This window comes from Myotis myotis, unplaced genomic scaffold, assembly GCF_014108235.1.
Source record: "Myotis myotis isolate mMyoMyo1 unplaced genomic scaffold, mMyoMyo1.p scaffold_m19_p_13, whole genome shotgun sequence".
NCBI lineage: Eukaryota > Metazoa > Chordata > Mammalia > Chiroptera > Vespertilionidae > Myotis > Myotis myotis.
Genome location: NW_023416317.1, coordinates 24,408,283 through 24,430,088, shown reverse-complemented (window position 1 = coordinate 24,430,088; position 21,806 = coordinate 24,408,283). Strand labels below are relative to the sequence as shown.

Here is a 21,806-nt window from a genome sequence, read left to right as displayed (position 1 = left end):
ACCTTTCAGTGCACGGGATGATGCCCAACCAATGAGCTACACCTGCTAGGGTGTCCCAAGGATCTTAATAAAGTAGGTAGTTGAATGACTTTTCCAGTGGGGAGGCATGCATGTCAGTCATGGAATTGTCTTTCTTCTCCTCACTTAGTTCCCAGCATAGATACTCCACGCCCCACGCCTTTACATTCAACACCTCCAGCCCCTCCTCTGAAGGTTCCCTCTCGCAGAGGCAGAGGTCGACATCCACACCTAATGTCCACATGGTCAGCACTACCCTACCTGTGGACAGCAGGATGATTGAGGTAACAATAGGGCCCTGTGGGTGGTGATGGGAATCAGTCAATTCGGGTGGGATTGACTGTTGTGCCAGAGAGTTGGGTTTCAAATCTGATAAGCACTTTCTCAGATCTCTGAACTTTTTAAATTTCTTTTTTATCCACTACATCTTTAGATTGGCTGAGTAATCTGGTTGGTATATCATTCAAGTGGAGAACTAAAATTTCCTGAAGAAATGTTAACACTTGAATTCATTTTTTCCATGTTAGATTTGAATAGGATTTCAGTGAGCTAGTGAATAAGCTAATAAGTAGTTTCATTTTGGTGTGGGAAAGGAAATAATAGTGATGGAGAACTACAAACTCTGAAAGACTTTAAATGTTTTAATTTAGAAATCAAAGGGTGGTCAGGATTTTAATAAGCAGGTATTTAGGGAGATGTAAAAGTGCCCAAAGCTAGTGCTTTCAAACTGCCTTTTCTTTTCTTGGCTTTTGGTATGTTCTATTTGTTTGGTTTGCTTTCTAGTTCATCTTTAATAACAACTGAATACACTTAAAACTACTTCCTTTGTTCTTCATTCTTCTTTATTTCTCATTGCTTTGGACTAGAATAACAGCCTGAATGCTTCTCCCAGGGCGTGGTCCAGAGGATTTTGTTTGAGGGGAAGAGTAGGTATTCTTCTTTATGCCTTTGCTTTCTTGTCAATTAACAGGATTGCTAAGACTGTCAAGATAGTAGACTATCAGAAAGAAAACAATCACTAAGTTAAATTTTATATTTATTGTCAGACTTGCTTTCATGTTCTTTTTCTTTTTTGGAAATAGAGCACATATGAGTAAAAAAAATACTGTCTGTGGTATTGCTGACAGGTGAAATTAGTTTCTCAAGTGTGATTTTGAAGCTAAGGGCATTAAAATTTTTTTAAATCATTTCCAATCCAAGACCAATGCTAGCTAGATTTATTTGGTTGGTACAGCACCACTATTCTATTTATACCTTGTTTAAAAACCAAATGTGTCAGTTTGGTTGATATGCCCTGAAAATCCTTTGTTAAAACTTATCAGAGATAACTGCTCTCTCTACATCATGATTTGTTCCTTGAAGAACCTCAGGGATACCTGCCACTTCAGGCGCAGCTTACCTCACTCAACCCTCAAATCACTTGTCCTGCCAATCAGAGGCGGCAGGAACTCAACAAAAAACTTGGCTTCTGATATGGGGTCTAAGTAGTCATTTGTCAGGAGGGACACACTTCGAGTATCACAGGATTATTGTGAGGAGGTCATGTGTATAGAAGCTGTGAATTTTATTTCTATTTCTTATCATAATTAGCCCTGTTAATCATATGGTAATATATCCGTTACTTATTTTTTCTATATGATTTGTTCCTGTGTAAATACTCTAGTATTTAAAGGAAACATTAAAAGTGAAAATTTTTTAATTTTTACTATAAAATAACCAGCACTGCCATGTGCTTAATCCTCTCTGTACTTTATTTATTTAATCCTCACCTGAGGATATGTTTTTATTGATTTTAGAGAGAGAGGAAGGGAGAGGGAGAGAGAAACATGAGATAGCAAATTCTGATTTGTTTTTATCACATATGATTCAGCATTCTTAAAGTATACATTCTTGCTTTAATATTTAGATTCCAAGATGTTTGAAAGGTCCCTTTTAGGATAAATCAGTCCAACTGTAGATAATAGTACAGAATAAAATATGCTGTATAGAATAGATATAAGGAAGAAAATTACTGTGACATTAAGAAAAAATCCTAGTGTATGGGAATATAATCCTGGTCAATAAAATACATTGTGCCATGCTTTAACTAAAAACAAGTAATAGATTAGTTGGATAATAAAGCTGTAGCTGCTGCGTATTTAATAAAATTCAGGTTTATTTTTGGCCAATATTCTCCCCTCCTGGCAGCCATCCTGTTGTACTTAAAACCATACAAATTCCTGGACTTCCCACCTGCTCTCCCAAACATGCTTACTCAGTCCTAGTGGGGATGGGAATCTGTGACATTAAACACCTCTCTAGGTGATTCTTGAAGACTTGCCAGGTGTGGGACCCCAGATCCAGGCTTTATTGGTGAACTGTGAAGATGCTTTGGTGGGGCTGCCAAAGGCCAGGAAGGGCAACTTGGTTTATGATTTTTCTTTAAATCTTGTGAAGATGTTACGGAGTGGCAGCATTCCAGTAATAGTTGTGTGAAAAAAAGTATCTTACCTTAACTATGGTGACACAGAGAGAACAAAGAGAATAGGATTTCCCAGAAAAACACCCTTTTTGAGGATGTGGGGGCCAAGTGGTTTTATATTGTTACTATTTATATACTCTTAAGTGAGGATATATAAATTGAGTACTTAGGTCTTGTGGAGGGCCTTGTGATTTAACTTTCACCCAGTTTGTGATAAATTCTACAGATAGCATTTGACGTCTTACCCACATAGAGAGTAACTAATTTCAGAGCTTACCCATAAGGTCTGAAGAGCATTTTGTGGTGAACGAACTGAGATTCCCTCGTGACCGTTTCTTGTTTTAGTTCTGCCACTCACTGGCAGTGTGACCCTGGCCAGGCCTTTTGACCTGTTACACTGTTTTCTTATATGTAAAATGTAAGTATTGGACTAGGAGATTATGATCCTTTCATCTTTCCGTGATTTTTAGGCTTGGATAAAGTGATAAAGTCATGGCTCACTTGTATCAAATCCAGCTTCTGGCCAATGTGCCCTGATGAACTCCTACAGGAGTAAGAGTGAGCTTGCCACTGAATCCCCACTTTTTTTGTTGCCTTACAGGAGCAAGATCCCCAAGCATTAGAAAGATCTTAGCTGATAGTACCTTTGCTAGCCTTCCTTAAAGTGTATGTTTGCTGTGTGCATTGCCTTCTTCTGAGATAATTTGGTTTTCATCATATATGAAAAATTAACATCAGTCCTCCTAATATTTGATAACAATCTTAGAAGTATTAGGCAGTGACATTTGGTGAATTTAATTGAAGGAAAGTGTATAATTAGACTGTATTTTAGAAATTTTGTCATCTACTTTGTTCTTGCAAATCCTCCCCTCCCTCTTCCCCAGAGAACATCTTTTCTAGTGCCGAAATTGACCAGCTTTCCTTTTCTGTTTCAGGATGCAATCCGAAGTCACAGTGAATCAGGTACTTGTCCAAAGTCTTAGCAAATAGTAATGGGTTTTTGCTCTTAATGTTGTGTATCATCTTTTGGCTTATCCATGTGTGGATTTTGTTTATCTTGTCTATTAAGCCTCACCTTCAGCCTTGTCCAGCAGCCCCAACAATCTGAGCCCAACGGGCTGGTCACAGCCCAAAACCCCTGTGCCAGCACAGAGAGAGCGGGCACCAGGATCTGGGACCCAGGAGAAAAACAAAATTGTGAGTATGGCCAAAGTATCTCCTGCAGGTTAGGGTTCAGTAAGAAAAACTTAGAAATGAGAATGCTTTTAATTTTGGGAGGCAGGGGACTCTAATAAAAAACATTTGATGAATCCTTTTATAAATGTCAGTGCCATTTTTGGTATGCTTGCATTAGGAAAACTTGCTGGCTGGTTGTAAGGGAGGGTGCAACTAAGGTGGTATTTTCTGAAAAATAAAAATTGGAATTATAGTTAATATGTTTATCTTTAAAAGGTATGAGAATAGATGGAGTTGATCTTTTCTTTGAAACCCTTGTTAAATAGACCTTTACCATTCCATGGAATGTATTTAATATCTGATTGTTTCAGAGGCCTCGTGGACAGAGAGATTCAAGTTATTACTGGGAAATAGAAGCCAGTGAAGTGATGCTCTCCACTCGGATTGGGTCAGGCTCCTTTGGCACTGTTTATAAGGGCAAGTGGCATGGTAAGTTTGGGGCCTTTACTTCAAGGGATGAAGTCAAGTTTCAGTACAGAGAGCATAGGAGGGGGATAGGATTCAGCAAGCTCTGTAGCTCACAGCAGCGCTCTCTAGGAGCAGTGGTTCTCAACCTTCCTAATGCCATGACCCTTTAATACAGTTCCTCATGTTGTGGTGACCCCCAACCATAAAATTATTTTTGTTGCTACTTCATAATTGTAATTTTGCTACTGTTATGAATCATAATGTAAATATCTGATATGCTATATGTGTTTTCCGATGGTCGCGACCCACAGGTTGAAAACCGCTGCGTAGGGATACTGGATTACATCTGAAGATTGAGTTTAATATTTCAGTGAGATTTCATAGCATTCATTTTAGACTCCACAATGCTGTAATTGGTATAAGGTTGTCAGGATAATTAGAAATTGGTGAACAAGAGGTGAGCCCTAAACGTCAGGGAATCTTCTTATAAACGGACTAGAGGCCTAGTGCATGAAATTCATGCACAGGTAGGGTCCCTAGGCCTGTCTGGCGATCAGGCCCAAGCTGTAGGGCGACCGGTCGAGCGATCGAGGGGCCCCCACTGGCACCCACCTTGGCCGGCCTGGGGCCTGTGGGCAGGAGGCAGCTCCTGCGTTGGGCATCTACCCCCCTGGTGGTCAGTGTGTGTCATAGCGACTGGTTATTCTGCTGTTTGGTCAGTTTGCATATTAGGCTTTTATTACATGGGATTAAATACAGGCTGCATGAGGGACATGCTTTGAAGCTTCTTAAATGAGTAAGAATCTGCTGCTATGAGGGGAGCATGTATTCTAGAAACTTAAAGCTGGAAAGCACCTTAGAGATTTTACATGTAAGAAAACAGGTCCTGAGAGGGGAACCATCATGCCCCTGGTCAAACAGCTGGGCACAGGACAGCCAGGAGCCTCCTGCAACAGCTTCTCTTTGCTCTGCCCTGGGATTGGCTGTGGGAATCCCAATCAAATAGGGAAGGAAGCTTTCAAAGGCTCACTTCTTGAATCTATGGAGTTGTTAGTATTCTTATTCTAATGGAAACACTTTTTTCTCTTGGAAGGAAATGTACTATTGCAATGTCTGTAGCCACAACTTGTATATTTGGCAACTAAATACTTGGCATTTTCTGTTAGGTTTTTAATGACTCGAGTCATTAAAAACCTAAGAAGTACTGCCTTTTAAAACGCTACATGTTCCTAAATAGACATCTCTTATAAATTCAGATTTTTAAAAAGCAAAAAAACCAAAGCAAGCAAACAAAAAGTAAAAACACCTAAAGTGCCTACATGCCTATATTTCTACTTTGGATGCTCCCATATTATCTTTATTTGTAAATGGGCAAAGATTGAGAGAGGTTAAGAGCATCACGTGAACAGAGCATTAAAATTCAAGGTTTTGAAAACGAAGAAACACCTCCAATATTACTTGAACCTTAAGTTCACGAATATGAGTTTGCCACTTGTAACTATTCTGACAAATTTCTCCTTTAAGGGACTGGCACAGGAGTGAATGTTTGTAAATTACATGTAGGATGATTCCTTTTCCTTGGAAAATTCTATGTAATATACTAGTGGCCTGCCTGTGGGTCTCTGAGAAATTACACTCTTGCAGAATATTATCCAGATGGATGTCCCAAATGTCTAAGTGATCCCTTAGGAAAGGAGAGAGGTGCTTGTACCTGAGACAAGGCTGAGAGTAATTGCAGGAGTTAGAGCAGTGACTATTGCTTTAATGCTTCCATTAGGAGCATTGAATCATTTTTATGCCTCATTTTTTTAAAGCATCTGCTAAAAGCCAATAGATGCAGTGTAAATTGTGCCCAAATTTAAGTTTCCTGATTGAGCACATAATTTTTAAAGCATTAGTTAGATTTGCCACAGTTCTGCTTATGAGCTTGTGTTTTTTCTCAATCATGTGAGCTTTTAGACTGTGATAAGATGTATTTGTTATAGTGTTACTGCCATAAAGTCTGTTAGAAGGTAGATAATGTCTAATGCTTTTAAGATTCTAGTTGTATTTTTTATTATTTTTTAAATTTCTTTATTGATTAAGGTATTACATATGTGTCCTCATCCCCCCATTACCCCCCCCCCCCCCGCAAGCCCCCCACTCATGCTCTCACCCCCCTGCTGTCTGTGTCCATTGGTTAGGCTTATATGAATGCATACATGTCCTTTGGTTGATCTCTCCCCCTTACCCCCACCCTCCCCTACCTTCCCTCTGAGGTTTGACAGTCTGATCGATAAGATTCTAGTTTTTTAAAGTCTGAAAAGTCAGCCTCTCAAAAAGCGAGCCATGATCTCTGAATAAAAAAGAAAAATGGGTCAAGGAAACAATTTCTAGATTGAGTGTTTTGTGCTGTACTCTCCCTGACACTCCCTTTGTTACTGTTTTCCTGGTTCCTGTATACACTATTTTATTCAATTTATTAGTGAGAGCTATTTTGATGATTTTTGAAAATTTTTTATTCTGCCTAGCAGGTGTGAAAGTAAACAGAAGGGTCTCAAAGCAGCTGAGATGGAGACCTCGGATCCATGAACTAAAAGCTCACTCACTTTATGTAAAGAGGCGGCCCTGGGGTTTCAAGTACAGAGCCTCCTCTTAAGCACAAGTTTGGGGTCTGATTTGTTAGTCTCTGCTCAATACAAACAACACATTAAAGGGAATGAAGGTAGCAATAGAGGCTGTAGACTGATTGCAGGGACCATCACTGACAGCATGAGAAGAAGGCAGCAAAACCCTCAAGCAGATCTCTCAACTGGAGAACCGTCTTAGGCCACTTAGTGTGAGGCAAGCAGTCTGGTATAACCCTTGTCTGGGGATCCCCATCTCAGCCTAACACTGAAGTTTATAACTTTCACTGAGTCAATAAGAGGAGGAATGGTGTTGGTTCTATTCTGTTCTAGAAATCAGGGTGTGTGTATAAGTTTTAGACAGTCCCAATGGGGAAATGAATTGGTGTTTAAAAAGGTTAAAAACATTCCAAATTTACCAATGATAACAGCTCTTCTTCTCCAGTGACGAATGAGATATCAACATCTCATTAAAAACACAACCTATAGGAACAGGTCTTAACTTATTTGTACTATATTTGCTTCTGACTTTACTATTAAGGGAAAGTAAGGAGTTCTGGTTAACTACTTCATGTAGCTACCCTCCATAAAAAGGCTGACTACCTTTGTCATTCATATTACTTGCTAATATGATAAAGTACCGTCCTTTAGATGTTGGAAGATTGCCAGCTGTAAAGGTATTTGGATAGTTTGGAGAGCAGTCTATTTGAGCCGGGACCTAATTCTATAGACTTGCCTGGGGGCCTTAGGCTGGGCCCTGAGTCCTGACTTACCTGCCAGAAACTGATTCTGAACCTGGGCTGCGAACAGCTAAGTCCTCAGTGTACCCACCAGAGGCTGTCCCCACTTCCCACTCCAGAGCCTCAGACAGACAGCTTGTTAATTCATAACTTATCTTGCTTACAGTTGCATCTTAGAATTCATTCCTTTGCAATGCTTCCTGAGCATTCTTCTAATACCAAGCATTCTTGTAGGGGCTTAGGAATGAAGCAGTGAACAAAACAGATAAAAATTCTTTCTCTTAATGGAGTTTATATTCTGATGAGGACAATAACCAAGAAAAGTAAAGTATATAGTGTATTATTATAAGTGCTAAGCAGAAAAATGGAGGAAAGCAGGTATTGAGTGGCAGGCCCAGTTCAGTTTTTGTAGATTGGTAGGGGAGGAGTCTGCTGAGGAAATGGCATTTGTATGAAGCCTGAGGGTGGTGCAGGTACCTGGGAAAGCAGCAGCAGCAGCAGGTGCAAAGTGGGCCACTCACCTGGCCTTGATGGCTTCAGTTGAGTAAATGAGGGGAAAGGCTAATAGGAGTGAGGTCTGAGGGTGGAGGTTGTAGGATCCCACGAGAAATCATTCCAACTCTAGGCAGTTCCTACCAAGTGGAAAACTGGTTTTTTGTTTTGTTTTGTTTTGTTTTTGGAAAACTGTTCTTTATATGAGTTGAACTCCATTTTCCTATGCTTGTCCATTGTCTCTAGCAGACTGACTGCCTATCATGGAAATCCTTAGAATATTTACATGTAAATGAAGTGGGGTCATATAGAGTCTCTGGTTTCAGTGAGAATTTACAAACAATCTGTTATTGTAACTGTTCACTGTAAGCTGGCTGGCAGATGCATCTCTGTGGGGGCCATAGGACTGCCTTTGACCCTGTTCAATGACTTGCATGAAGACTCAGGTATTGTGGGTCTCACACAGAGTTGTGATATATCTTTGGATAATAGAATTTAGAGAGATGGGTGGATTTGAACGGGCTGTGATGATGGAACAAAGAAAATAAGAACTTTTAATTATCCCTGTTAACTCTTCCGAAAAACGGAGGCTAGAGGTGAAGGATGATCAGCTGACTACCAGGAAAGTGAGTCACTGTGAGCAAAGCTTTGGCTCCCAGTGAATCCTCTAAGCTCTAAGGTTGCATTACAGATTAGGTCTAAAATTGGTGCCACTGGGGATGAGTTTAGTGGCAACTGGAGCATGTCTGGAAGAAAGCTGTAAAAAAGGGAAGGGCTCATGAACTAGGAAAGTCCTGAGGAACAATACAGCATCTCCCCAAGCCTTCTTCCTGCACCCCACCCTGGCCTGTCCCTTTTAAGCTCTGCCCAGTGCCTGGGCAAGCAGCACTGCCATATCCTAGCCCTGCCACTCAGTTGGCTGCCACATGGATCATTTTACCTTCATAGGGCTTCTTGCCTCCACCCCCTCCTTTCATTCCCATGCCACTACTGTGCCTGCATCTTACCTGGGCTCTTGTAGCAGACTCCTTCCTGGCTTCTCTCCTATCCTGCAGGTGCCCAAATCCCAAGCTAGAGTTTTCTGAACACAGCTCATATTTCTCTCACCGCTCCCCTCCTTACCTTACCTGTTCCTCATACCTTTCTTGGCTCAAATGCTCCAAGATGCGCAGTTATGCTAACCCTACTCAGTCATAAGGAACTTGAGGTTGGGGCTTCATGGTTTACTGGCTCCATCTTCCTAGATAGAAGGCAGCTCTGAATATAGTGTACACCTCCCATCCCAGGTCAGCAGCAACTTCACAGGCAGCCCCGGCCCCTTGGTAAACACTGGTGCCAGTGAATTGGATGAAAGCCTGTGTGGAGGCTGTTGTTAAGTGGGGACTTTAGTTTTAGTTGATAAAACCAGAGATCACAGTGCAACAGTTGGGACCTGTCGCAAGAACTATCTACCAGTTGGTGCTCCCCAAAAGTGAAGTAAGGAATGCTCCAACAGAGGTTGCAAGGATATGATGTGCTTGATAGGTGGAGGAACTATCACTTCCAAGGTGCCATTCAACTGACTCCTACTTTATTCGATCGCCAGAAGGCTGTGTTAGTAAATTCATTTGCCATGAAAATCCGAGGTCCTAATAGGGCTTCAAGTAACTTAGTATAATTTCTATGATAAATATAACATAAAAGCATTTTTGAAATTGGCTTCTAAATTGGTAGCACATATAAAGTAGAAATGATCCATAGATATTTCTAAGGTAATAGAGAGGCACAGTGATTGATAATGATTAACAGTAACTTGATAGTGTTATGGTTAGAAGTAGCCATTGGAGTCAGACTGGGAGTTCTATCTTATCTTGATTCCAGCACTTTGGTTAGTGGCTATAAACTTTTTCTGTAAAATGAGGATAACAGTATGTATGTCATAAGGCAACTGTGAGGATTAAATGAAATAATGCCTGCGAAAACACACACCGTGCCAGGAAGGATATAGTAAGCAATCGCTATTAATCGTTAGGAATTCTGTTTAATGGTATTGAAAGCAAAGGAGCTTAATTTCAATATATATCTTTGAATTTGTACAATGGACCGTTTGAGGTCTCATTGAAATGTGGCTGCTAAGTTTAACAACTGCTTGCTAAATGGCCTCCTTCCTAGCACCAGCTTTTGGCCCCAAAGATTCAGTATCTGCTGGGCCATTCATGTCCACCCACTGATGTCATCCTCACAGGCCCAGGTTGTGTGACCTGTCACACATGCCCTTACCTCAGGAAGCCGGGCTTTCTAGGAATAGTTTAAACCAAGTCTGTTCAGTCCTATGGGGTGGTATGTATGTATGTATGAATATATTTTTATTGATTTCAGAGAGGAAGGGAGAGAGAAACATCAATGACGAGAGAATCATTGATCAGCTACCTCCTGCAGGCTCCCCACTGGGGATTGAGCCCGCAACCTGGGCATGTGTCCTTGACCAGAATTGAACCCGGGACCCTTCAGTCTGCAGGCCAATGCTCTATCCACTGAGCCAAATCGGCCAGGGCTTGTGGGGGTGGTATTTAAAGGATAGTAGTGTAACCTATGTAACTTTTTTTTCAGTCACTTGAATAATTTAGAATTTTGCATATTCCATCTTTCTAGGTATATGATTTTTGAATAAATGATTCACTGTATCTCAAAACTAGGGTCTATGAAAAATAAAGTAAGATCATTCAACTGATTATACTGACTACAAACTAATTTGCAGGAGACGTTGCAGTAAAGATCCTAAAGGTTGTTGACCCCACACCAGAGCAGTTTCAGGCCTTCAGGAATGAGGTGGCTGTCCTGCGGTGAGTAGAAAGCTGGCCTGTCTGGCCCCCCTGGAGTGGCAAGGGTGGGGACTGGTGGTGGTACACAAACCACGGAGTAAGTGGGCTTACATGGTGTAGACCTGTCTCTGAGGGTCTATGGCTGGGACTGGTGGTTAGTGAGAGTTCACTGTGGAGGCCTGTGGTTCAAACTCCTCCCTTTCAAGTGAAAGGTTTCCTTCCTGCTTATGTGGTTGTCAAACCTTTAGAATGAGCAGAACGCCTCCACTGCTTTAGGTCTCTGGGCACACTATACTCAGTAGCCCAGGTTCTGTTTCTTGAGTTTTGGTTTGAGGTAGGGAGAAATAGGTTCCATTTCACATTTATTTTCATGAGCTCTTTCTTATGGCCAAGTTTTCTAATTCTGGATGGCAAACCTTCAGCTTTCAAATCTCTGAGTCACTATTTAGACTTGTAGCAATAAGTTGGATAATGTTGAATTCCACCAATGAGGGCTCCTGCTAACCCCTGTGGGGAGAATCGTGAATGCACAAAGATAATGTCCTTTCTACAAACAAGGCCAGCAGTGAGGTGAATCGTGAGTCTTGGTGGGCTCCCTTGACAGCTCAGAACACCAAATGGATTGTTTTGCCAGCCACCCAGATTTTAAGCACGGGTGGTGTCAAGAACATACAGGATTTGCTGTCAGTGAGGAAGCAGAGTAGATCTGAATCTGAAACAAGGGACAGTTCATAGCCTTCTCTCTTCCCTCCTCCAGCAAAACACGGCATGTGAACATTCTGCTCTTTATGGGGTACATGACGAAGGATAATCTGGCGATTGTGACCCAATGGTGTGAGGGTAGCAGCCTCTACAAACACCTGCATGTCCAAGAGACCAAGTTCCAGATGTTCCAGTTGATTGACATTGCCCGGCAGACGGCTCAGGGAATGGAGTGAGTAGATGGCCTGATGACTACAAAGTCCGGGGTCCAAGCATCAACTTGTCCCTAAATCAGGATTAGGAAAAGCCACGTCTGTTAAGTGATTTCTGTGATATTTTGGCACAGCTGAAAATAAGCCTCTGGTATGGGAATGACACTTTCATGTTCCTTGTCCAAGCTGAGGCTGCTGTCTTGGGACTCATATTCCGTTTTCAGCCACTGCCCTCGAAGTCCAGCCACCCAGCCTTACAGCTATGGGAGTGGGCATTAGATGTCTCTTTTAGGATAATGCTTAAAGGTCATGCTCAGCGCCCCCATTACATACTACCCTTTTGTGTCTCTGTGCTTGACACATTTCTTTGTGAAAGGTGTTTATTCCTTCCATTCGTGGCTAGCCCAGAGCAGTGCTTCTGAAACTTTTCCTCTGAAGTACCTTACGTGGAGGAGCGTGTACTCCTCATACCACCACATACCTGGGAGCTTAAGCTAAGCTGTGCTTGTAAGTGCTGTAGAAAAGCTCATTTTCTACCTTACATTTTAGGAAATAACTAGCACAATTACTTTTTAGGAAAAAATTAAAAATATTCACATATCGTCAGATTCACCCCTTTAAAGTGTACAACTCAGTATGTGTGTTTTTTTAAAAATATATTCAGAGTTGTACAATCATCACTATTTTAGAATATTTTCAAGATATAACATGAGATCCTTTGTGTCTGGCTGCTTTCACTGAGCATGTTTTTGAGAGGTTCATCCATATTATAGTATATATCAGTACTTCATTCCTGTCTGTGGCTGAATAATATTCCATTATATGGATATTTGCTTCATTTTATTTGTTAATCAGTTAAGGGGCATTTTGGTTGTGAGAATTACTTTTTGGTTAAAATTGATGCTTAAAGAGTCGCTCCATTTTGCTATAGTCTTTACCTTCAGGGTAAGGCACGACGTGGCCCTGCCTGACCATCGCAGGGCCCATCCCCAAACGTAGCTCCACTGGGAGCCAGGCCTTCAGGTGGTTTGCTTCTTAGTAGTAGTTGGAAGCTGCTTTCTAGCCATGCCCCTTACACTGTTTTCCCTTCACAGCTACTTGCATGCAAAGAACATCATCCACAGAGACATGAAATCCAACAGTATCCTTTGGTGGTTGACTGCTTAGTTGTCCATTTAGGAAAACAGGGAGACTGTCATTTCAAAGTTATCTCAGCAAAATGTGACCTTGGAAAGATTTCCACAAGAGTGAGATATGTGTTTTGGTTATGCGTGAAATAGGTTTAGTTTTTTTATTATGCTGTTTATTACTAAATTTAACTTGGGTGGTGGTGGGGGCTTTTTTGTCTTGTTTTCCCCCCCCTAGTTTGTGGATAGTGTGTATCTCGTCAGAACATAAGTGAAGCCAAATGTAAGATTTTCAGAATTACTACTTGTAATTGTGTTTTAAATGTACAGAAATAGTTTCCTTAGAGGTTATTAGAATCAATTCTATCCTTTCTAAGGTTTAATGTGCTTTTGTAGAAATAATGAATTAAGGCATTTTTCACACTTAGACATGAAATGTAGCAATTTCACATCTCTCTCTCTCTCCCACCTTTCCTCTTGGAAAGGAGTGTAACATTACAGCTGTAGTTCTGCTTCTTGGCCATGACAGGCATGACAGTTGTGTTGAGTTTGATTATGGGACATGGCTTATTTGGGGTACATGTATGAGGCATGGAATACTTTTTAGTGGTTTTTGGGGGACCAATACATTATGCCATGAAAGCAGATACCAGACCTTAAGGTGGTGTGAATTACTGGGCATCAGCAGATCACAAGGCAGCCTTAAACTGCCTGACTTCCCAGAAATGAGGTGAGTTTGGTTCTGATTTTGAAGTCATCAGGTGCTACCTGTTCTAATGAGAAATGTCTTAGGACATTCAGTATTTATTGAGTGATTTGCTATATTGTTATCCACGTGCCATTTGAGAGCAGAATGCTGGGAGAAACGAATGTAACAAATCAGCAGGTCATGCATAGCTCTGAGGCGCACCTGCAGTCTTAAGTCTTGCGGTTTCAGGCACCTACATTATGTGGGAAGGTCACAGGCCAGGGACCTGGCACCTAGATGTGTAAATGGGGAGAAGCAGCAGGGGCTAAACAACCTTGTTTGGGGCTGGAGCCAAATAATTTTGCACTCCAAGCATTCTTTGCATGCCTCCTGGAAGAAGGGGCATTTCAAAAGTACTTTTTAAAACTTTGGAAACCCAAGCAAATCCAGTGCAGAGCAGGCTTGGGGGCAGATGGGAGGTGGAGAGATGCTGTGCTAGTAAGAACTTTGGTAAGTTTTTCAAAATTAACTTGACCAGTGTTTTGAAACCAGAGTCCTTAACAAGCATTGAGATATATTTCTCCATGAAGGCCTGACGGTAAAAATTGGAGATTTTGGTTTGGCAACAGTGAAGTCGCGCTGGAGTGGTTCTCAGCAGGTTGAACAACCCACCGGCTCTATCCTGTGGATGGTGAGGAGGCATGGCTTCACTAGGAGGGTACAGGGAAGAAGGGGTGCCCTGCAGGTCTGTGTCTAAAACTTAAAGCGTTTCTCCACATTTCCCCAAAGTCCAGGCCACCTCATTGACACTTTCTGTATCAGACAGCCTGGGGTGAATTTGGGTTTCCTGGAAGAAGCTGGTGATGAGAACCATGCTGAAGCATAGAGCTTGGAGGTGTTAGGTGAAAGGAAGTGCTAGATCCCAGAGACGAGGATTTCTGAGCTCAAATTAGCCAGCCCCTGAGAGTGTCAGGGGGGCCCTTTAGGGAAGAGCTATAGAGGACAGAGGACAGGACTCTCATACCCAATGGAAGGGATAGTTTGGACCCTGGGTGTGCTGGGTGCAGATGGTGAGGAATGCACTTTGTCCCTGTAGGCCCCCGAGGTGATCCGAATGCAGGATAATAACCCGTTCAGCTTCCAGTCCGACGTCTACTCCTACGGCATTGTGCTGTATGAGCTCATGACAGGGGAGCTCCCTTACTCTCACATCAACAACCGAGACCAGGTACGTGCATTGCCAGTGAAGGGCCCAACTTGCTGTGGAAGCTCCTGGGCCTCCTGCCAGTCTGTGCAGCTGGAGAGTTGGAAGTTGCTGCTTTCAGTATTAATCACCCATTCACTCAACTGTTTTCTTTTCCTTAGATCATCTTCATGGTGGGCCGAGGGTATGCCTCCCCAGACCTTAGTAAGCTATACAAGAACTGCCCCAAAGCAATGAAGCGGCTTGTAGCTGACTGTGTGAAGAAAGTTAAGGAAGAGAGGCCTCTTTTCCCCCAGGTAAGACTCAGCTCAAAGGTGCTGGACCTGATTAAACTGAAGCAGTTTTTCATGATGAGGAAGTATGATGGTGGGTTGTTTTTTGAAGACATTTGTACACTGTAAGTGTCTATAGACGCAAGCTGGTGGACCTTTTTTAATTCAAAGTATCATGGCAGTTAACTGGTTAAACAGGAAAGGGCTGGTGTTCTCCACAAGATGTTACAGGTGGGGTGGTAACAGCTTGTGTCTTTGGATTCCTAATTGAAAGCTGCTGCTGTGGAAACACCAAGGCCCACACCATTTTGTGGCTCTGTTTCAGATCCTGTCTTCCATTGAGCTGCTCCAGCACTCTCTACCGAAAATCAACAGGAGCGCTTCTGAGCCATCCCTGCATCGGGCAGCCCACACCGAGGATATCAATGCCTGCACACTGACCACGTCCCCTAGACTGCCTGTCTTCTAGCTGACTTTGCACCTGTACTCAGGCCACCAGGGGAGAAAGGGAAGTCAGCAGGCACCATCTTTCTGCTCCCTTTCTATGGGAGCAGAGTTTGTTTTCAGAGAAGCTGCTGCTAAGGACCTTCTAGACTACTCACAAGGCCTTACTTCATGTTGCCTTCTTTTCTACCCTTTCTGGTCCTGGGAGAAGGAAGCCATTTACAATGCTGGTTTCTTCTGCTCCCTGCCTGCATCCTCCATGCTCATGAGCTGAGCCTTCTCCAGATTCACCAGTGGCTGCTGATGGCAATATATGATCTGGGACCCTGGCCATCGGCTAGACAAGTACTTTTAGGGCAAGAAAAAGCACTTGGAGGGAAAATGAAGGTAGGCAAACCAGCCGTCTTGGGGGAACACGTGGATTTTGAGTATCAGCTCCTATGTGGAATGCTTATCACAGGAAGGACTTTCTTCAGAGATAGTGGTGAGTGGTGTGGCGCCCAACAGGTAGTTTTGCACATAATGAATGCACCAAACAGCCCAGGACTGTCAAGACCATGGCCGCCTAAAGGAGTCTGCTTTGGTGCTATGGAACATGAGTTTGGGGACCTTCCTTTTTCATGGAGGTCTCCAATGCATTGGGATGGTTTTCCAGAAGAGGTGCCCGGCCTACCCCTTCCAAGTCTCCGCTCTCTCAGGGAGCAGTCTTCCATCATGCTGAATTTTGTCTTCCAGGAGCTGCCCCTATGGGGTGGGGCCATTGGCCAGCCTTGTCTCTCAACAGTCATGTCATGTGTATGCAAGGAAGCCAGGAATACAGGTTTTCTTGATGATTTGGGTTTTAATTTTGTTTTTATTGCGCCTGACAAAATACAGTTATCTGATGGTTCCTCAATTATGTTATTTTAATAAAATAAATTAAATGTAGGCTTACTGGCTGTTTCTTCCTTTTAGAGTAATGTTAAGCTCACAGCTTGAACTCTCCATTTGTTCATCCCTTCTGGAACAGGACTCAAGAAGCACGAAATGGGCCCAGAGCCTCTGCTAGGAATGAATTTAATTCAGCCTTTGCCTGTGTTATCACTAAAGAGTTAACTATAAAAATTATGCATAAAGCACTCTAAACTCAGGTAAGAATAGACCTTTTTTTTTTTCTACCCACACTTTAATACATTTTACAAAATATTTGATATCACTGTTTATAAAAATAGGTAAATTCAGGCTTAGAGTGAGTTTGTTCTGATTCACAAGATTATGCTCCTTCAATTTAAAATCACAACTGATGATAAAAATACATGCTTAGGACCACTGATGGGTCTGGACCAGTTTTTTTACAGGTAAGACTGACAGTTTGGGCAGGCGGCACATAAAAAAGCACGTGTGTACCACGCCCACAGGGGAGAGCTAAGGACATGTTTTCCTGGAGGCACATGTGCAAGGTTTCCTCCAATTGTGGCCACAATACTAACCAGAAATGAGGGGCTGTACTCCTGATCTATCACCTCGTACTTCCTGCTACTTCAAGAGCCCCCATTACAAGGAAGAAGGTTTATACTTTGCTTACTGACTATATAACAGTGAGACGCCTGCTCTGATCTGGGGCACTAAGGCGTGCAGTGCCCATTTTTTGTTTCTGGAAAAGCCCTGTTTAGATCAGGTTTTGACCACACACTAAAGTACTATGGAAATTCACTATAAGGAATCATTTTTAGGGATGAAGAATCCTTTGGTAAGAAAAATCTGCATTAGGGGCAACTGCAAGTTGATGTAGTTTCTAGGGAGCTAAAGCTCATGAAGGATAGGAGCCAAGTTTGTTTTAAAAGCAATCAATCAAAACTCAGTCTGGCTGTTTAGCTGGTCCCCCCCGAGGAGCTTGAGGTGTAACTAAGATATCAGCTATAAAAGTAGTGATTCCATATACTTGTTAGGTTAGCTTTACATCCTTCACTCTTCTCATGGCTGTAATAATAGAGAATGGATGAGAGCCCAGGTTAAATACAACCCCACTCAAATCCAAGCAACACACTACCTGGGGCTGCAGTAAAGGAAGCTCTGCACACCCTACTTGGGAAAGGCTCTGCTGGCGGAGCCCAAGATGCAGGGGCAACCATCTATCTTCAGGGTTCTGACGACTCCACTCCAGACAGGTGCATGAAGAGGTCCCCAAGCTCTGTCATGTCAACATCTTCAGTGTTGGGGACATGCTGGCTTTCTCGGTTCTCGATGAAATCCCAGAGGCGCACTGAATTGAAGAACTGCAAAAATAGCCAGAAAATATGCCTGGTTACTAAAAATGACAATATGGAGGCTGAGTAGCTTATTTTTCTTTTGTCTATTTCTGGTTGCCCTAACTATTAGAGAAAAACTCAGGAGCAGTATCTGGAAATGCCCACAGTAAGTGTGCCTGACTAGAGATGGCAAAGTCCTTACCCTCACGGTGCCTTCAGAACTGAGCTGTTTCCGAGGTTTCTCAGGCTCTGCTAGCCGCCCATCAGGGTAAGCGTGGCGGTAAAGACATTTGCTTCCAAATGGGCAGGTCCCCTTGCCTTGCTCAAAGTACTTACATGCTTTTTTTCTGAAAAACAGAAGAAAAAATCCAAGATGGTGGGAGAATCTAGGGCCTACAATGCTAGGATTGGGTCAACCTCATGTTACAGGGAGGGAAGCTGAAGTTCAGAGAGGTTGGGACGCTGACTTCCAAGCTGGATAATACTGGTATTCCCACTGTGACATACACCCTCAATACAGAACTTAACCTGCATGGGTACCCCACTGTTTTGTGCCTGCAGTGCTCCAAAAAGGCCACAGGAAATACAGACTTTATTATTCATTCCTCTGGACCAACTGTTATGGGCTCCAAGGTGCTGAGGCTGGGCTACCTGCCTCAGTTTAAGCCCCCAACAGGAGATCCACCCAGGGAACTTTGCTGTTCTCTGGGCCAGCAATGACAGGAGTCACGGGTGTGTGTGTGTAAGGGAAGGGGTGAATTTTAGCAGCTGCCTAAAGTTACAGGTCTCATTCCAATTTCCCTTGGTCCCCACCCTCTAGTGTTCTTTAAAATGCACAAAATACAGGTATCAAAAGTTAATTTTTTTCCTATCTTTGCGACAGACCCCTATGTTAAAACATTGCAGACAGATCGTGAGAATTCTCGTGTTTTCTGTTCTAAGCCTTGTGGCCAATCACGAGAATTCTTTAAAAAGATATTAGCTTGTAAGAACATGTAATAAATAACTTCAAAATGCAATGGGTATTTAAAATAAAGCATGCCTTTAACATTTATGTGAAACGTTTTTGTACTCGTTCAATAGAAGCTTATCTGGCCACTGGGTAAAGCTAGCAATAAAACTACTGGTCCACAATGTGTTAAGAACCTCTGCTCCTGAGGAAAACCGCAATCAGAGAATTCCCATTTCATGTTGCTCAAATGGAATTCTCACAAACGATCCTAAGTTAAAGAAGAGGAAGAGCCCAATAACCCAGAGGTCTATCGGGGGTGCTGAGGAAGGGAAGTTGCAGAATAAAGCCAAATCACTGCAGAAAGTGTGGGCTGCTGCCAGGGGGCAGCCAGGGTATGTAATGGTGGCAGACGACAAAGAAGGGGGACTCTCTAACTTGGGTTTCTCAGCGGAAGACCAGTGGTGAAGGGCCCTTAGACCCTAACACCTCTTCACAGAGGGGAGGGAACTACCTTGCTTGCCTGGGCGCTACTCCCACCAGGCCTGATCCCAGGACAGGCGGCAGGGGAGTCGATTCAAGCAGAGGTTTGTGATAAACCAGACACCTTCCTTGGTCCCCCTGCCCCTGAGGTTCTGAGATCTTGAAATGACTGCTCAAGCAGTGTGTTCTTACCAGAGTTAGTTGGACACAGGCTTTAATAAACATCTAATTCAAAACTATTCTCTAGTTCCTATTAGCAAAATAACTGCTTTTCTTTCTCCAGCCTTTTCTGGTCACCAAGGACAAAAGCCTCCAGATCACTCTCACTCCCTTTGTCCTCAGCACTCATATTCAACTATTACTTCTGCTTACAGAGCAACTCCCCAACAGACCTGTCCTTTCAGTTCCCACACTGTTGAAGCCCTTAGGGGTGCCATCCTCTGGTGTCTGCCTGTCAGTCAATCATTTCTTCACTGGCCTCCCCTCCCACCAGGTTCCAACCTCTACCACAGAGAAGCATCTCCAAATAGTAGGTCACCTGTTTTTCCCCCCTTAGACTTGACTCTAGTCTGTCCCCTATTATCCCTGTGGTAGGTCCTCCCAAATCCTTCTACATGCCTCTTTCAACCTCAGTGATCACTTCCACTGCTCCCCATCCTGCACCCATGTCATTCTGTGCACCCACCCCCAACCTTCTAACACACATGGAGAGGCTATTCACACTTCAGGTTTCTCTGACACTCCTACCCAGGTGCATCCTCTTGTGACATATGGCTTGGGCCTCTCATGAAGAATTTATCACCAGAAAACCTGTATCATAGTTGCCCTTTTGCAATTTTCCATGAAATTATATTTACTAATCTATTCCATAGCCCCCACTGGCGTTACCTTGAAGGTGCCTGGTATGTAGTGGGTACTCAGTGTTTGTGGAATGCATAAAAGCACCGATATCAATGGAAACTGAGGCCAGGAAAGATCCAAACAACAATAACGAGAATTTCTGAACATTTCCAGCAGACCTCCTTCCTACCCTCTGCCTTGCCACTCCTGCCCTCTGGTGGACACATGATAACATCACATGAGGAAAAAACCAAGCCTTTAGTAATTAATGTACAACTTAAAAAGGAACCTATAGCCCTGGCCGGTTAGGCTCAGTGGACAGACCTGCGGACCCTGAAGGATCCTGGGTTCGATTCTAGTCACGGGCACATGCCTGGGTCCCAGGCTCGATCCCCACTAGGAGGCATGCAGGAGGCAGCCGATCCATGATTCTCTCTCATTGATGTTTCTACCTCCCTCTTTCTTCCACTCTGAAATCAATAAAAACAGTTAAAAAAAAAAAAAAAAAAAGAACCTATAAGTAACATAGTTTTGCTGTTAGTAAGCTTCTAGACCTGGCCCTCTTGCAGATATCTAGAAACAAACATTTTTAAAAACCCTGAAAGTACTGGAGGATGAACAGCAGCAGGAGGACTCTCTAAGAGATTAGACACCAAGAAGAAGGGCAAAGAGGTGAGTTATCTTTATAGAAAAAATAGCTTTTAGCCAAGAGCAGGCCACAATTGGGTGTGTCTATGAAGGGCGGCTAAAACTGCCATGGAAAAACCCAGTCCTTCTGGCCTGAAGAAACAAAAGATAACTGGAAGAAACCAGAAACAAAAAAAATTAGGTAGAGAAAATATTTAGTAACCAATATTTAGTAAATTTGGTGAATGACAAAAACTTATAGATTCAGAGAACAACGAGCAGCATAATATGAAGAAAACGACTCCTACATAAAATATATAACTGCTGAAACCCAGGGGAAAACATTGAAAGAAATCCTAGAGAAATGATCTCAATTACCACTGACTTAGAAACTACAGGGGGCAATAAGCTCCTGAACACTGGTCTTGCCAGTAATCTCTTTGGATTTGATACCAAAAGCAAAGGCAACAAAAGCAAAAAAATAAACAAGTGGGGTTATCTCAAACTAAAAGCTTCTGCACAGCAAAGGAAACCAACAAAATGTAAAGGCAATCTACTGAATGAGACAAAATATTTATAAATCATATCTGCTAAGGGTTATATCCAGAATATATAAAGAACAAATATAACTCAGCAGCAACAAGAACAATCCATTTAAAAATGGGCATAAAGGGGGGAAGGGGGTGAGAAGAGATGAACCTAAGAACTTACATGCATATATGCATAACCCATGGATACAGACAAATATAGTGTGGTGAAGGCCTGAGGGTGGAGGGAGGTGTATAGGAGCGGGATGGGGGGGACCAATGAGGACCAGCCAATCAGTGGTTCTCTCCCTTTCTAAAATTAAAAAATAAATAAAAAGTATTGTTTGTTTTAAAAAGAGATAAGAACATGAATGATGAGAACCACTGATTGGCTGCCTCCTTCATGCCCCACATGGGGACTGAGCCCGCAACCCAGGCATGGACCCTGACCAGGAATTGAACTGTGACCTCCTGGTTCATAGGTAGATGCTCAACCACTGAGCCATGCCGGCCAGGCTGTAATACTTTCAACAATAAAGACAAAACATTTTTGTTACTACTTAAAGTACTAGTCTAATTATGACTTTTTAAAATATATATATTTTATTGATTTTTTACATAGAGGAAGGGAGAGTGATAGTCAGAAACATCGATGAGAGAGAAACATCGACCAGCTGCCTCCTGCACACCTCCTACTGGGAATGTGCCCGCAACCAAGGTACATGCCCTTGACCAGAATCA

General features: G+C 42.7%; 2 protein-coding genes across 7 annotated transcripts in view; one reads left to right on the top strand and one right to left on the bottom strand.

The window, feature by feature from the left end:
- The window catches only part of RAF1 (Raf-1 proto-oncogene, serine/threonine kinase), a 75,609-nt gene extending 59,271 nt beyond the window's left edge, over positions 1 to 16,338 (top strand). For 2 of the 4 annotated variants that reach the window (XM_036332226.1, XM_036332229.1), the window contains 11 exons: positions 149 to 302; positions 3,415 to 3,442; positions 3,549 to 3,676; positions 4,027 to 4,144; positions 10,699 to 10,783; positions 11,520 to 11,696; positions 12,771 to 12,817; positions 14,064 to 14,182; positions 14,588 to 14,719; positions 14,857 to 14,991; positions 15,293 to 16,338. In XM_036332226.1, the coding sequence (XP_036188119.1) occupies positions 149 to 302; positions 3,415 to 3,442; positions 3,549 to 3,676; positions 4,027 to 4,144; positions 10,699 to 10,783; positions 11,520 to 11,696; positions 12,771 to 12,817; positions 14,064 to 14,182; positions 14,588 to 14,719; positions 14,857 to 14,991; positions 15,293 to 15,436 (1,267 nt within the window). In that variant the 3' untranslated portion in view covers positions 15,437 to 16,338. Of the gene's footprint in view, positions 1 to 148; positions 303 to 884; positions 945 to 3,414; positions 3,443 to 3,548; positions 3,677 to 4,026; positions 4,145 to 10,698; positions 10,784 to 11,519; positions 11,697 to 12,770; positions 12,818 to 14,063; positions 14,183 to 14,587; positions 14,720 to 14,856; positions 14,992 to 15,292 lie in introns of all 4 variants that reach the window. The other 2 variants (XM_036332228.1, XM_036332227.1) reach the window with 2 other exon arrangements.
- The window catches only part of MKRN2 (makorin ring finger protein 2), a 38,295-nt gene continuing 20,218 nt past the window's right edge, over positions 3,730 to 21,806 (bottom strand). Inside the window, exons 7-9 of one of the 3 annotated variants that reach the window (XR_004971517.1) lie at positions 17,842 to 17,986; positions 17,441 to 17,666; positions 3,730 to 3,883 (exon numbers count right to left, since the gene is read on the bottom strand). Coding sequence is in view for 2 of the 3 variants with exons in the window: in XM_036332230.1 (XP_036188123.1) it covers positions 17,529 to 17,666; positions 17,842 to 17,986 (283 nt within the window). In the remaining variant the exon portion in view is untranslated. Of the gene's footprint in view, positions 3,884 to 16,244; positions 17,667 to 17,841; positions 17,987 to 21,806 lie in introns of those variants that run through there. The other 2 variants (XM_036332230.1, XM_036332231.1) reach the window with 2 other exon arrangements.